At 42.9% G+C, this 16,556-nt stretch overlaps 1 protein-coding gene across 1 annotated transcript in view; it reads left to right on the top strand.

The window, feature by feature from the left end:
- The window catches only part of RABEP1 (rabaptin, RAB GTPase binding effector protein 1), a 122,092-nt gene that overhangs the window by 17,074 nt on the left and 88,462 nt on the right, over positions 1–16,556 (top strand). The window contains exons 2-6 of the mRNA XM_073590566.1: positions 6,666–6,794; positions 7,979–8,182; positions 8,951–9,111; positions 11,400–11,519; positions 15,121–15,256. Coding sequence (XP_073446667.1) covers positions 6,666–6,794; positions 7,979–8,182; positions 8,951–9,111; positions 11,400–11,519; positions 15,121–15,256 — 750 coding nt within the window. The remainder of the gene's footprint in view (positions 1–6,665; positions 6,795–7,978; positions 8,183–8,950; positions 9,112–11,399; positions 11,520–15,120; positions 15,257–16,556) is intronic.

Consider the following 16,556-nt stretch of genomic DNA (forward strand, 5'->3'; position numbering starts at 1 on the left):
GTTTTTGATGCGAGTTCTTTTCTTTGCAAATTTTAAGCTGCGTTTTACAGTACCACCAAAGTCTGAGATTTCAGAAATCTCATGCACGCACATTGGTTTATTCTCCTGACTGATTAAGGCCGGTTTCACATTTGCGCTTCAGGGCGCAGCGACAGCCTGCGCACGGCCGCCGCTAAGCCCCGCCCCCTGCTGCGCCTCCGCCGGTAGCTCCGCCTCCGGGCGCATGACGCTGCATGCGTCCCCTATCTTTATCACTGAGGACGCAGGCCGTGCGCAGTATGCGTTTTTTGCGGCGCCTGCATCCTTTTGACGGTGCGCCGACCAGCGCCAAACGCAACCTGTTGCAATTTGGTTGCGCTCGGCACACCGTCAAAAGGATGCAGACGCCACCAAACGCATACTGCGCACGGCCTGCGTCCTCAGTGATAAAGATAGGGGACGCATGCAGCGTCATGTGCCCGGAGGCGGAGCTACCGATGGAGGCGGGGCTTAGCGGCGGCCACGCGCAGTCCGTCGCTGCGCCCTGAAGCGCAAATGTGAAACTGGCCTTAGAAAACTGCTGCGTTTTTGCAAGCTGCAGCATGTCACTTCTTTCGGCCTATTTGCAGTGTATTTTCACCCATAGCAAACAATGGCTAAGTGCAAAAACACAGCAAAAAACACCAGTATCGTTTTGTTTTTTTTGCAAAAGCCTAAGGAATTTAAATGTTTTTTGTTTTGTTTTTTTTTTTTGGGGGGGGGGGGGCAACTAAACATTATCAACATGGACAAGATGCAACAAAAACACAGCAAAAAGTGCAGCAAAACCTGCTTTTTGTAAGTAAGGTTTTTCCTGCAGGAAAAAAACACAGCAAAATCGCAACTTGTGGACATGGCCTAATAGTCAGAAAAAACAAGGTACCCAGATAAGTGGACAACAAAGTCGACAGACAGTTATTCAAATAAAATGCCTCTATTTTAATATGACGAATGGTAGGTACCAAACCAGAACATGTGCCTGTAATTAGGAACCAACAAACTGTAGTACCAATTATTTTTACAGAAAATCAACGTGTGAAATATATACTTACAATATGTAAAAAAAGCCCCTCAGTTTAGACAATAGGAGATTAAAAAGTATTGTAGAATGAGATATTTATAAATATGTTGTATCCGGAACCAGAAGGCCAGAAAAAGATACTTGTGTATAGTATGCATCATTATATAGTATGTAAAGGAAAAACTCCTGAATATAAATACTAAGAAGTGAATACACACAAATGAGTTACCAAAAAAGTGCATATGTGCAAACTGGTTAAATGCAATATACCACATAAAGTGCAAAAAGTGCCAAAGGGAAGGGGGAAAAAATGACAGGAGAAAATTAATTCCAGTCAGTGTGATGCAGCACGCAAAGAACACTAACACAGCAGTATCATCTTTGAAAATAAGAGGGGTATATACCATTAAATTCCGCCAGTGAAGCGCACACCCTGACGTGCGTTTCGGAAGTACATTCCTTCGTCAGGGGGCGAAGGAGTATATGGTAGACTTAGATACTGAAACACCTACTTCCTGGAGAGTGTTCTTCACTTGGTTTGGTTGGATGTTGTGAAGGGCTGTGGAGTCGGAGTCGGTGCTCATTTTGGTGGAGTTGGAGTCGGTATAAAATGGACCGACTCTGACTCCTAAAATATATAATAAATTGGGTACAGTAATTTAATGCAGGATGTGCTGAATATTTTTTCATAGGAATTTGGGAAAGTTATGAAATGTCCTATAAATGGCTGTTATATTCCTGATCTATGGCTACATTCACACACAGCGTTTTTCCTGCGTTTTTTGAGGTTACGTTTTTCAGCTGCAAAAGCCGATCAGCTTTTTAAAAAACTGCATCACCTGAAGAAAGGTTTTTGAGCTCATAGATAATGTTTTCAATAGCAAAAGCAGATTAGAAATCTGCTCTATCTATCCATTTATCCATATTTGTCCATATCGTATCTGTACCAAAAAGAATGAAAACCGGGTAGTACACAGACTAACACTCCTTTTTTTTTTTTTTTTAGCACCAGTCAGGTACACCTCATAGCTGCCCAAAAGGACGCCCAGGACAGGCATTGCTCGTCTTCAGTAACACATCGACATCAATTGATAGTTGGAATAAATAGACTACATTCATCACCACCACATCTTCTTAAGGTGCAGGCTTTATTTTCAAGTGTAGGGGTGTGCAGCATGAAGTTCAGCAGCAGCTGAGGTGTGCAGGATGAGGTTCTGCGGAACAGTATGAGGTTCTGCCCCCCCAGGTTTGATCCTGGCTACGCCCATGGTGTGAATGTAGCCTGAGGATCTAGGCTTTGTCTTAGCTGAGATAAGTCATAGTGTTATTATATATTATATTATACACACATACACACAATAAATAAATATATATATATATATATATATAGTACAGACCAAAAGTTTGGACACACCTCATTCAAAGAGTTTATTTTCATTAATATGAAAATTGTAGATTTACTCTGAAGTCATCAAAACTATGAATTAACATATGTGGAATTATATAATTAACAAAAAAGTGTGAAACAACTGAAAATACTGAATGTCTTATATTCTAGGTTCTTCAAAGTAGCCACCTTTTGTTTGATTACTTCTTTGCACACTCTTGGCATTCTCTTGATGAGCTTCAAGAGGTAGTCACCGGAAATGGTTTTCACTTCAGAGGTGTGCCCTGTCAGGTTTAATAAGTGGGATTTCTTGCCTTATAAATGGGGTTGGGACCATCAGTTGTGTTGTGCAGAAGTCTGGTGGATACACAGCTGATAGTACTACTGAATAGACTGTTAGAATTTGTATTATGGCAAGAAAAAATCAGCTAAGTAAAGAAAAACGAGTGGCCATCATTACTTTAAGAAATGAAGGTCAGTCAGTCCGAAAAATTGGGAAAACTTTGAAAGTGTCCCGAAGTGCAGTGGCAAAAACCATCAAGCGCTACAAAGAAACTGACTCACATGAGGACCGCCCCAGGAAAGGACCAAGGGTCACCTCTGCTGCGGAGGATAAGTTCATCCGAGTCACCAGCCTCAGAAATCACAGGTTAACAGCAGCTCAGATTAGAGACCAGGTCAATGCATAGAGTTCTAGCAGCAGAGACATCTCTACATCAACTGTTAAGAGGAGACTTTGTGCAGCAGGCCTTCATGGTATAATAGCTGCTAGGAAACCACTGCTAAGGACAGGCAACAAGCAGAAGGGACTTTTTTGGGCTAAAGAACACAAGGAATGGACATTAGACCAGTGGAAATCTGTGCTTTGGTCTGATGAGTCTAAATTTGAGATCTTTGGTTCCAACCACCGTGTCTTTGTGCGACGCAGAAAAGGTGAACGGATGGACTCTACATGCCTGGTTCCCACCGTGAAGCATGGAGGAGGAGGTGTGATGGTGTGGGGGTGCTTTGCTGGTGACACTGTTGGGGATTTATTCAAAATTGAAGGCATACTGAACCGGCATGGCTACCACAGCATCTTGCAGCGGCATGCTATTCCATCCGGTTTGCATTTAGTTGGACCATCATTTATTTTTCAACAGAACAATGACCCCCAAACACACCTCCAGGCTGTGTAAGGGCTATTTGACCAAGAAGGAGAGTGATGGGGTGCTACGCCAGATGACTTGGCCTCCACAGTCACCAGACCTGAACCCTATCGAGATGGTTCGGGGTGAACTGGACCGCAGAGTGAAGGCAAAAGGGCCAACAAGTGCTAAGCATCTCTGGGAACTCCTTCAAGACTGTTGGAAGACCATTTCTGGTGATTACCTCTTGAAGCTCATCAAGAGAATGCCAAGAGTGTGCAAAGCAGTAATCAAAGCAAAAGGTGGCTTCTTTGAAGAACCTAGAATATAAGACATATTTTCAGTTGTTTCACACTTTTGTGTTAATTATATAATTCCACATGTGCCAATTCATAGTTTTGATGCCTTCAGAATGAATCTTTTTTCATAGTCATGAAATATAAGAAAACTCTTTGAATGAGAAGGTATGTCCAAACTTTTGGTCTGTACTGTATATATTCTATCTAAATATCTTGATTATTGGATCATAAAAATGATTAAATGTCTGACGTTCACATTGTACTGCAATAAATTTTTCACTTAAATATAAGCAATATGTGTGGGAGTTGGAGTCGTAGAGTCGGAGTTTGAGTCGGTGTAAGGGAAATTGAGGAGTCTGAGTCGCAGGTTTGGCTTAGGCCTCTTTCACACTTCCGTTTTTTACAATCAGTCACAATCCGCCAGGTTTTGAAAAAAACGGATCCTCAAATTTTTTGAGGATCCGTTTTTTCCCCATTGACTTGCATTAATGGCGGATTGTGACGGATTGCTGTCCGTTGCATCCGTTTTTTTGAGGATCCGCCAAAAGTTGCTGTCCGTCACCATCCTCAAAGATTTCAAAACGGAGCTTGTAACGTTTTTTTTCTCTGGCGGATCCTCCAGACACTAATTTAACCCGAAATTCTTTCTGGGTGCCAGACAAAACAAAAATTCATTCTCTCTCTCTCTCTCTCTCTCTCTCTCTCTCTCTCTCTCCAGCATTTCCTTTAAATTTCCGCATTTTCAGGATCCGTCTAAAAACGGATCCTGTGCCATCCGTTCACATCAGTTAACAACGGATCCGCTTCTGTGACTTTTTGGCGGATTTGAACTGATGCAAAAAACTGAAGTGTGAAAGAGGCCTTACCGACTCCACAGGCCTGCTCTTATCCACCACTATTGGACATCCAGGCCGTTTTGACTTTTTAAGCTCACCAATGCGCCCTTTTTTTTTTTTTTTTTTTTTTTTTTTTTGCAGAATGTACTTTTTTTTATTTTTTAGCCTAATGAAGATATGTTTCTCTTGCATTGAGGTCTCCTTTTCTCGCTTTTTGTGGTTTTACAAGAACGGGTTTCAAATGACAATGACAGATCTGGAATCAGCTTCAGACCTTTTACCTGCTCAGTTGATGATGGATTAATGAGGGAATAGTCCATTCAGCGCCCATGAAAGAGCTCTTGAGACATCTGTATTACTTTTCTTCCAGAGGTGGTTCTATTTATGTTGACTAACCATGTTACTCCTCTTTTCCTCCACAAAGTGGCTGTGAACCAGGTGATCTTGGAGGTTTCTGCCCCTTCTAAATGTGATCATTGGTTTACCTGGCAGGACATCTGAGAGATTACAATCTGCTTTCAAGATGGGCCACAAATCTTATATGATACTCCTGACCTTGTGACTGATTATCAAAAGTGCCAGTCAAATGGATGTCATTATTTGGCTTTGTTGTCACACGAAGTGACGTGTCATTTCATATCTGTATTCTTCATTGAGCATTTATTTTGGAAAACTGTACCTCCATCCTGCTGGAATATCATATACTGTTTTCAACATGAATTTCCCTGTAATTAGCCCCAGTGGGCAGTGTGAAAATTGCAAGATAGCGATTTTTTTTTTTTTTTTTTCTTGTTGTATATGAAAAGAAAATGGCAAAAACTTTTAAAACATACACATAATACAACTTAAGAAATCTGTAATATTATGGTTACCATCCTGTGTTTCAACCCAAACACAGTATGTTAAGGGGCCTTTACACACAGCGATATCGCTAAAGCTTCACCGATTTTGTGACGCAGCAGCGATATCGCTATGTGTAATACTCACCTCCGACTGGCTCCCCCGCTGTCTGTCGCTGATCGCGCAAGATCGTCCAGGTCCATTTCTCATCGGCTGCTTCCTGCTGGCGCCGACGAGCGACGCGTGGACGTGGGCGGGAGGACGTCAGGATCGCCGCGTCTAAAAGGTAAGTAACGACCGCTGCTGCGTCGCTGTGAGATCTGCCTGTGTGGCAGCTCACTAGCGACCATTTAGCGATGCACCAGCGATCCTGACCGGGTCGTATCGTTGTCGGGATCGCTGGTGCATCGCTAAATGTAAAGGGGCCTTAATGTTCCAACAAATTGGGTGGGATTTATAGACCTCTAATGCCCACTGTGTTTTTTAGTTGTGTGCTTTGTAAATGACATGCAGTGCATTTTAAAAGTTTACAGAATGTTAATTTCTCTTGCGAGTACACTGACTTTTCTGTGCGGATTTTCCACATAGAATTGCATTAAATCTGGAAAATCTGCAGGTAAAAAAATCGCAAATGTGGAATACCCTAGAAATGCATGTAATCCGCACATGACTGCATAAATAAAATTTTGTCAAAGCCAAATGCCAGAAAGTATAGAAAACAAAGCGTCTTTATTTATAACCTTACATATCAGCAAGAGACAAAAAGCAGTGTCAAAAACGTATATAAAAAAAAAGCACTCTCAAAAACTCAATGAAAAAATGCAAGTGACCTAATTTAACTAAAAGTTGCGGAAATGCTGCAGAAATACTACTATATGCAAAACTCCCCAATCTCATCTTGAGAATTTAGCCTAACTTTTCGTTTTGATCTTCTCATATGAATTACGGTATCTGTGCTCGGTCTTGTGATACCAGATTATAGTATAGTTCTTTTATTTTGGCAAAGAACCTGATTGATAACGAATACTTCTGCTCCTAAGATCTTTACTGTAATTGTATATAAAATAGATGTCTTGTTTTCCAAATGTTGTGAGTAATACTTTTAATAAATTAACCTTTATCTGTCTTGATTATCAGATGATATGCAGAAACGGGTTGAGGAACTGGAGAGAACGAATGCAGAAAATCTTCAGATTAAGGCACAACTAGAGCAAGAATTTAATCAAAAGAGAGCAAAATTTAAAGAACTTTATTTGGCTAAAGAGGGTAAGCTTATTACAAACATGCCTTAGCCCTGTTCAATTCAAGATTTAGGTTTTATGCTCAGATTCTTTGACAAATCCGTCAGGTTTGCCATAGGAAAGTTTGTTGTGTGAACTTGGCCAAAGCCCATTTTCATGCTAGCATTGTGTATAGTAGGCACATTTCAGGGCCCACGTTACGACCAGCATGTATGAAACTTGGCAAAATAGACTTAGCAACTTTTCTGTTAAGTTACAGTTATCGAAATACATTTGTTTTTCTTTTAAAGTTAAGTATATTAATTTCAATCAGATCAAACTTGCACAGGGTTTAGTTTATCTTGTCATTTGCATTTTTACAATTCATTTTTTGCAAGTATCTTTACAGATTCTCTTTTTTCCATCTTTTACATTTTTTTCAGTTGTTTTGCTTTTCGTTTTAGAGTAGGATTCTCCTGTGACTTTATTACATACAGTATATATTGTGATTTATGCAATTGTGACTTTACCTGTCACTTAAAGGAGTTTTTTTTTCACTATGGGCCTAAGAACTAACTGGCAGGTGGTTGCTAAATACCTGCCTGTTGTGCCCGATGCCGATTCCTGCCGGCATAGAGCAGTCAGAGACCGCTCCTGCGGATGATTCAGCAGCTTTACTGATCTCTCCTCAACAAAGCAGCAGCTTCTCTTCCGCTCTGCGCTGTTGACAGGATGTGACTTTTAATGACATGCTGATTGACAGCCAGCTCCCTGAAGTTAGGCAGCGGGGAGCCAGCTGTGAAACTTCAGGGTGTTGGCTGTCTATCAGCATCATGGCAGTCACGGCCCATCAATAGCAGCCCGGAAGAGGAAAAGCTGTTCTGTTAACATGGAGCAGCTGAATCGCTGGCAGGAGCGGCCATGACTACTATTCTTTCCAGAGCATGGTGCATTATGGTAGATTAAATGTAAGATGTTTAAAGTTCCATTGTCCTAGAACTGTTGTACTGTTACTGTAACAGGCATCTACGCGGTTTAATGAAATACTTGCCTGCACTTTTATAACAGGAAATTTGCAAATAGTTATCTAATAATAGACACTAGTGTATCTTTGCTGAAATTGTCTTTGTAGATACACTAGTTTCTATTATTAGATTACTGTATTTGTGCAGAATTTTTCTTTGGTCTTCAGATTGTAAGACATGTTGACTTCCTCCTCCTCCTGTGCAGAAGACCTAAAACGGCAACATGCAGTTATCCAAGCGTCACAAGAAGAGATCGCCCAGTTGAACCTCCAGCTCTCACAAGCCCAAGCAGAGATGGAGAACATCAAAGCTATAGCTACAGTGTCTGAGAACACCAAGCAAGAAGCCATTGATGAAGTGAAAAAACAATGGCAGGAAGAGGTGGCTTCGCTCCAGGCTATCATGAAAGGTATGGTATGGTTGGCTCCTAATTTAAAAGGTGTCTGTCCACAGTTTTTACCATGTGAAAATGCTGAAACAGAGAGGTTTGTTCTGCTGAAGAATAAGATGACTCTATATAAGCAAAGCATAATAAATAATACATGTGGCAGCTATAAATACTATCGGGCACAAAGAACTGTAAAGAAACGAGCCAGTGCTGCATAGTGTGTAGAGATGCCGGTAAATTAAGGGTAACAGATTAAAATGACTTTACTAGAATATCTAGGCGGCTGTACGATCACTCAGTCCAGTGTTATCTCTGCCTTTTGTCAATTTTCCATCTGAAGATCGGCTTTTGTGTCAAACTGCCACAATTTTTAAGATGCCTCCATCCTGTGACCAGAGCGGTTGGTGGGTATTACTGTAACTATTGCTGCTGATGAAAAATGCTGTATTATAATTTACTATATTATCGTCTAATTCTGTCTGTAACGGAAATCCCGCGGCGCTGATTGGTCGCGCTCGGTCGGCCGCGACCAATCAGCGCATTCGAACGACGCACGCCTCCGTCGGGAGTTCTGCGGAGCAGAGAGAGAGATATATTCTAGAATACCCGATGCGATAGAATCGGGCCACCATCTAGTATTTAATATAAATGTAACTTTTGTATAATTTTTTTTCTATGTGCGGGCGCAACCATATGTCTGTTGTGAGACCCCATCCTGGGAAATGTCTCAAACGTATGTTTATTTTCATGTTTGTTTGTATCATCTTTTTTTTCCCTGTATTTTAATAGACACACTGCGAGAATATGAACTTCAGTTTCATCGCAGATTGGAGCAGGAACGAGGCCAGTGGGGCCAGTACAGGGAGTCTGTGGAACGGGAGATTGCAGAACTTAGGAGGCGACTTTCCGAAGGTCATCAAGAGGAAAACCTGGAAAATGACATGAAGAAGGTATGCAAATTTTCATATACACTTTATTTCACTTTTTTGTTGCCCTAGCTGTAAGCTTTTTAAAATGTGCTTTTTTTTTCTTTCAAGAAGCTATCGCTTAAGTATTACACATGATTTGTGTTAAGTAAAAATTAGATTTCACTGAAGGGCAACACAGTATTGACGGACAAATCTGGAAAACTGACAATGGCATAAAAGTGTCTAGCCTTATTATTCAATTACATTAACCTCCTCCCAACAAGATGTTAGGTTAACATTATGGAGCAGGCTTAAGAGCTGAGCCTCCAACTCGCATAGTATGGGCTGGCTGTGTGATACCTGCCTGCCAGCACGTGCTTCTTAAAGCATTGAGCAGAATTAGCTTAAAATTGCTGTCAAGGCCGCTTTACCGCCATCTTTGTGCTTCTATGAAGTCCAGCCTTTGCCTGAGCTTTACAGGAGATTGTTAAAATCAATTATGTATTACAGTATAGAGTGCAAGTAATCAAATGATTACAGGTTCAAGTCCCCTAAAGAGACTTAAAAACAAGTTTAAAAAAAAAAAAAACCCGCACTGCCACCGGCATTCGGGACCAGAGTGTGCGGCTGCATGTATTTCTATGCAGCTGAATGCTCCGGTCCGAGTGCCAAGTATTGATGCAAGAGACTCGCATTGCATTCGCAAGTGTGACCCTGGCCTTACAGCCTGAATTCAGCTTACCGGCGGGGGGAGGTGACGATGGCAGAGCAGGGCCAGAGGAGATGTTCGGAGGTGCGACGCTGCGGGGTGATGCTGTGAGTTCAGTCCTAGGCTGGTAGAAGAGTGTGTTCTACCTCTAGCGGCCATTTTCCCTGAGCCCACCATATTGAAACCGTGGAAGCGCGGGGGCTCCAGGCTTTCACAAAATGTCGGCAGACCCTGCCCCTCGCCACCGAACACCCTCTCCTACCAGATGGGGTCTCGCAGAGTTGCACCTCTGAACACCCCCTCCTCCCAGCTTAGGGCCGGCACTATTGCCATACCCCTGGTAAGCTACATTCATCAACCCCCCGGTAAGCTACATTCATCAGGTTGACTTGTGTGAGGTAGGGTACAGTGTATCAGGCTGACATACGTGAGTTGTGCAGTGTACTTCAGATTGGCTTACATGAGATGTGTAGAATGCATCAGGTTGGCATATGTAAGTTGTGCAAGTCGGAAAAATAAATTTAGCAGTTCATAGATGTGTGGTAGTCTGAAGCATTCTTTTATACATAAGCCAGGTTTGTCGGGGCCGGTGCCTTTTTGCCAAATTATGAACTTTCTTATCCCCCTTCTGTACCACACTCGGCACCTTTTTTGCGATTTCCCTTTCTTTGAGGTTTAAGGGACGGTTACAGCACAGATTATGGGTTGCACATCATTGTTTCAGGCAATTTGATTGTGGTTAGCTGATGGAGATCATAGTTCCAGGAGGGAAGAGGGGGTGATGAAACACTCCGGAAAACGAGCCCAGGTGCCCTGCTGTCAGAAACAGTAGGCACCTTAATGCGATCATCGTGGTGCCGCATTTTAGCCATGATGTACTAGGTATGTCAAAGGTCAGGAAAAGGGTTAAAGAAGCGATGGAAAAAAACTAAAGTTGTAGAACAAATTTTGGCCATGAGGGAACGTGTTAAATTGCCTTTCATATATACTGTAGATAAACTGATATAAAACATTTTGCTGGTAATGACGTGTTTGAAGTTCTATACCTTTCCTTCTTTTTTTACTTGGATATCTTCCATCTCTCTAATTGTTTTGTCCTCTAAACATTTTTCAGGCATGCTGGTCTTGCAGGATTTTGTTACCAATAACCAGTTTGGCAGTGTAGGAACCAGTAGAATCAAGTTTTCAGATCACCAGAAAAAAAAAAATGTGAAAGACTGCAGAAGAACAATTACCTTTTCATTTACATGTTTCTTAAAATACACTGCTTACACAAGTTACGGTATTCCTTTGTTCCACATTGACCATTGAACCCAAAATGATTGAAAGCGGAGTCTGTAAGAGACTTAATTTGATCAGGAGTCGCCAGAACAGCCGAAAATTAGAGTAAAAGAAGAAAATGAAAGCGACCATAACTATTACAAATAACGTATTGTCCTGCATGGAAAAGTCAGAAGATTTGCTGAATTCCATTGGTAGCTCCACTGTATTCCTCAAATCTCCATGTGCTATACTATGAATAATGCTAACTTGCCATATTCAGTATGTATGCAATTAATCCTGAGCAGTTCATGATATAATGCTTACTGTAGAAATTATAAATTATTTCTTTTACAAACAGGCCCAAGAAGATGCTGAAAAGTTGCGATCTGTAGTGATGCCCATGGAAAAGGAGATTGGTGCATTAAAGGAAAAGCTTTTTGAATCTGAGGAGAAGATAAAAGAGCTTGAGGCATCTAAGGTGCAAACAAAAGCCAAATATTTTGGTGTCCAAATCATATGGGTATCAATGCAATACTTACATAAAGAGTTTGGCAGATGATCTGTTCCTTGGTTTCTACTACATAAGGGGACTCTGCTTCCCACACTCTCTTTTCCAATGAGCTAAGTGCATTCTTACATCCACACCACACTTTTCACTGCCACCTCTCATCGTTTTGATAGGCCAGCGGAACGCCTGCACTGGATCACAGACTAGCACACACAGTACCTAGCTTTCTTGAGCACCTGATGGGTACTTTTCTTGCACTCTGGCATACACAACCAAGCTATATTTGCTCTTCTCAGGGTTTGTGGATACGTTTAGAGCAGCAAGGAGCAGACTTATCAAGATTGAGACCTAATATTAAAAAGTACACAGTGCTTATAAAGGTAACAAAAGATGGAAAAATAACAGGACGTATCCACAGGCAAAAACCGTTATCAACAAAAGGATAAAATATAGATACGTCTTATGAATTGGATCCAGGAGCGCTTCTGGTGGAGGAGTATGCCATGGGAAATGTGGACAGATCTGCGTTACTCATTTCTTCTCTTTGGGTCTGTCAATGATTTTCAATAGATGAGATATTAGACTCACCAGACCCTTCACTCTTTCCTTAGCTGAGATAAGAGGAGGATGGCTGATCATATGTGATTACACAAGTTTTGTCCCTAATTTCTACTCTGGATCATAAATTACCCCATGATACTCCTAGAGAATGAATATGGCCGTCATACATACTTCAGGAATTCTATCCACACCAAATATGAATGTTATACGCGTATTTGTAATTCAGGGAGATACTGCATTCCTGTTGATTGCCAGCTACCATCACTTTTATGATTTTGCCAAAAAGTTCCCTGAGAATGAATGTATCAAGGAATTGTGTCAAACTCGCATTACTATAAAGATAACCTTAAAATATTGTTTTTCTTTATAGGGAACCTGTCACCAAAAAAGAAACCGTATTAACCTGCAGATCTAGGGTTAATATGCAGGTTAATAGCGTAATTTACCTGCCCAGCGGTCACAATTAGCTGATCGCTGTGTGGAGAAAATTAATTTTATTACCCCCTGCAGAATTCCGATTTCAGTTACAGGGCGGCACCGTCGTTGTATACAAAGCTTAAGCTGTAACCGTGACCCTACCACTGACTGACAGCCAGCCCCAATGCAGAGCCAGTGTCAATCATTGGCGGGGGTGCCTCTTACAGCCATCGCTTTCTATGTTTGGAGCCGGAACTGAACCCAGAATGCTGTGGGGGGGAATCAAGTTCATTTTCTCCCGCAGCGACCGGCTAATTGTGGAAGCCAGGAAGATTAATAACGCTATTAACTTGCAGACTAACCCAATATATACTGGTTAATATCGTTTTTTGTGGTGACAGGTTCCAAGTTAGGTACACCTGCTGCAGAGCCATAAGTGGCTGGGGTATTCAGGCCCTTCTCTCACCTTTGGTTTGGCACCTAGGTGCTAGCAAGGAAGCATGTGGCAAATGTCTGCTCCGTTTTTTGGTTATATCTAGAGTGCACAACTAGTTGCTAATTACTGTATTTACGCAAACAATGTGTTATTTATCTGGGGATAGCTAATTTCAACTCCCCACTCAAAGGGGGGCACTGCCAGTGCTCAAATGATTTAAGCTAGGGGTCCTCCAACTTTGGCCAGATCACGGTCCCTCAGGCCATTGGAGGGCCGGAATATAGTTTAAAAAAAATATTAACAAATTGCTATGCACACTGCAAATATCTTATTTTGAAGTAAAACAAAACAGGAACAAATACAATATTTAGAATGAAGAAGTAAAGTTAAATCAACAAACTTAGGCTGTGTTCACATTGCGTTAGGGAGGTGCGGTTAACGCATCCGTTACATAGCGGCATTAACGCACCCATAGACTGCTATAAAAGAGCGCATCGCCAACGCATGTCATAAGCGGCATGCATTAGCGATGTGCCGTCATTCTGTGACGGACCCTCGGACGTGGTCTGCAGTGTCCGAGGGTCCGTCACTGCTAGCACAGATAAAGTATCGGCTCTAACGGGATCGCATAACGTGACCAAAAAAAGGCAGTTGCGCTAGCGCAGCCCGTTTAACGCATACGTTGAACGGACTGCACTAACGCAATCTGAATCTGGCCTTACAGATTTTTTAATTATTTCTTTGAATATCCTACACTTCGAGTCAATTTTTTCTCTTTCTTGATATCATTGTTTCATAGGGATTCAAAATCGCTATTAGTAAAATATCAATATATATACAGCGCTACAAAAACTATACCAGCAATAAAATTGCCCACACAGAGATATACAGACTGCACTGCCCATCAATGCAGCCTGATCAGTACCCATGAATGCAGCCTCACCAGTGCCCATATTGGTGGAACTCCACTTTTACCACAGGCTCAGACTGGTGTGGTGCGAGAGTCCTCAATAGGCAGGTGAATGTCCCCAATAGGCAGCATTGTCCCCAATAGGCAGGTAATGTCCCCAATTAGCAGCACAGGTCCCCAATAGGCAGGTAAATGTCCCCAATAGGCAGGTAAATATCCCCAATAGACAGTTAAATGTCCCCAATAGGCAGCACAGGTTTCTAATAGGTAGCATAGATCCCCAATAGGCAGATAAATGTCCCCAATAGGACCCGATGTTAAAAACAAAAAAAACAGTACTCATCTATGTCCCCCGCTGCTCTGAAGAGGCGCCCGCTCGTCTCCGTTTTCTTCCGGTACAGGCGGTGTGACACCATTATGCCGCGCAGGCGGCGTGATGACCACAAGTCGTCTGTGTGTGCTCGCTGCATACGGAGGGCTGCGCAACGCCTTTCCTCAGTGCCTCGTTGTTCCGCCCGCGATTACAGGGCCCGCCGGCATTGAATTGCAGTGAAGTTCAATGCCTGGCCCAGGGGCCGGATAAAAGTCCTTGGTGGGCCGCATGTGGCCCGCGGACCATAGTTTGAGGACCCCTGATTTAAGTCTTTGATTGACATAATTCACAACAAATCCCTTTTCTTGCGAGTTCAGTTCCGAACCCCTGATCATCAGCTTTTAGTACATAAGCTTTTGGTTAATTATGCAAAGGCCTAATAAGGCAGAAGTTGTTTGATTTTGAATTAACATGGCAGTCTACCTTTAAAGTGTATAGCTTGCTGTCGCTGCAGGGGAAACTTAATAGTATTATTGTAAAACATGAACGAGTTGAGACCGCCAGTATACGAGCTGTACTTATGCAGATGCCCCTCCTCCACTCTGGCTTTTAGAAGGGTAGTCCATAGTGGGGAACCTCCTCCGACATCCCATAGGCGCTGTGGAGAAGTGATCAAAATCGCTATAAAACCTCATGTGTTCGCAAATTTATCATCTCGAGTGTATTTCTCTAAAGTGTGTGACCCCCCCCCCCCACACACACACACACACACACAAACCCCTATCATACACTTGCTGTCAATGGTCAGAATTTAGACCTTCTGAGCCATGCTGATATAACTCGCAATGCTTTGAAGTTGTATGGTAATAATGAGTGAAGTATATGAACTTACATTCTTCTTTTTTTTTTTTTTCCCTTTAAATTTATTTACTAGATGAAGGAACTGAATCATTACCTGGAAGCTGAAAAATCTTGCCGGACAGACTTGGAGATGTATGTTGCGGTTCTGAACACTCAAAAATCTGTCTTGCAAGAGGATGCTGAGAAGTTGCGGAAAGAGTTACACGAAGGTATTCAGTACTACACCTTGTAACTTTTGTATTATCTTGTACATTTACAATTCTTGAAGTTCATTCATGTGTTGTTTGTGTGGAGCACTCCTTAAGACTAGTGTGAACTGTCCATATACGACAGTGGCATGTAAAAGTTTGGACACCCCTGGTCAAAATTACTGTTATTGTGAATATTTTAAGCAAGCTGAAGATGAAATGCTCTCCAGCTGAGAATCTTCTGGTTTAAGGGATTTTCATCCATTCTTCCTTGGAAAATTCTTCCAGTTCAGTGAAATTCCTGGGTCGTCTTGCATGCACTGCTATTTTGAGGTCTAGCCACAGATTTTCAATGATGTTCATATCAGGGTACTGTGAGGGCCATTGTAAAACCTTCAGCCTGCGCCTTTTGAGGTAGTCTATTGTGGATTTTGACGTGTGTTTAGGATCATTATGCATATGAAGAAGTCATCCTCTTTACTCTGTCGCCTCATTGGGGGACACAGAACCATGGGTGTTATGCTGCTGTCCACTAGGAGGCGACACTATGCATAATCTGAAAAAAGATTAAGTATGGCTCCTCCTCTGCAGTATACACCCCTGGACGGCGTCAGCCTTCTCCAGTTTTTGCTTACTGTCGCAAGGAGGCGCACCTTTTTTTCTTCCGTTTTTTCCTTTTTCGTCCGGAATACAGATGAAGAAAAGTGGGTCTCCAGCGAGACTCCCGGCATGGCTCCTTCCTTGGTCCCCTTTTTTAGGGGTGCCCAGTTGAAGTAGAGACGGCTATTCCCCATGTCGCTCCTTCCCCAGTCCCTCGGGTACTGGTCCGAAGTTGAGACCCCCCCTCCTTCCCCAACCCCTTTGGGGTCTGGGTTGAGGTTGAGGCGAGGATAAAGACCCCCTGACGGTGACAGACGCACCCTCCCTAATCCCCTGCAGGGGGCATTAGGTTGAGACGCCTCAGGTAGGGTCGGAGAACAGGCAGCATTCTGCAGCATCCAGGGACCCCAGACCAGCTGTGGGATCCTGCTGGGGCCGGGGGAGGGTGCAGGCAGACATGGCACAGCAGAGAGAGGGCTTTCTGTGCCCCTGTCTCTGCAGCAGCAGCAGCGGCTCCATGGCGCTCCAGGAACCCCCCAAACAGGAATCGCTACCCCTGCTGCCCCCACCGCTAGCCAGTCGCCCATTCCGGGGGGGGTCTGGTACAAATCCGACCCCCTCCCAGACTACCGCGCCGCTCTGGAGCCCTCCTGGGCATCAGGCCTCTACTTGAGACCACGGCTTCGGCCCAGCTGAAGCCGCCGCCTTTTCCCCGCCCCCC

Source organism: Dendrobates tinctorius, unplaced genomic scaffold (genome assembly GCF_039654945.1).
Source record: "Dendrobates tinctorius isolate UK_male_01 unplaced genomic scaffold, ASM3965494v1 ptg000117l, whole genome shotgun sequence".
Classification (NCBI taxonomy): Eukaryota; Metazoa; Chordata; class Amphibia; order Anura; family Dendrobatidae; genus Dendrobates; species Dendrobates tinctorius.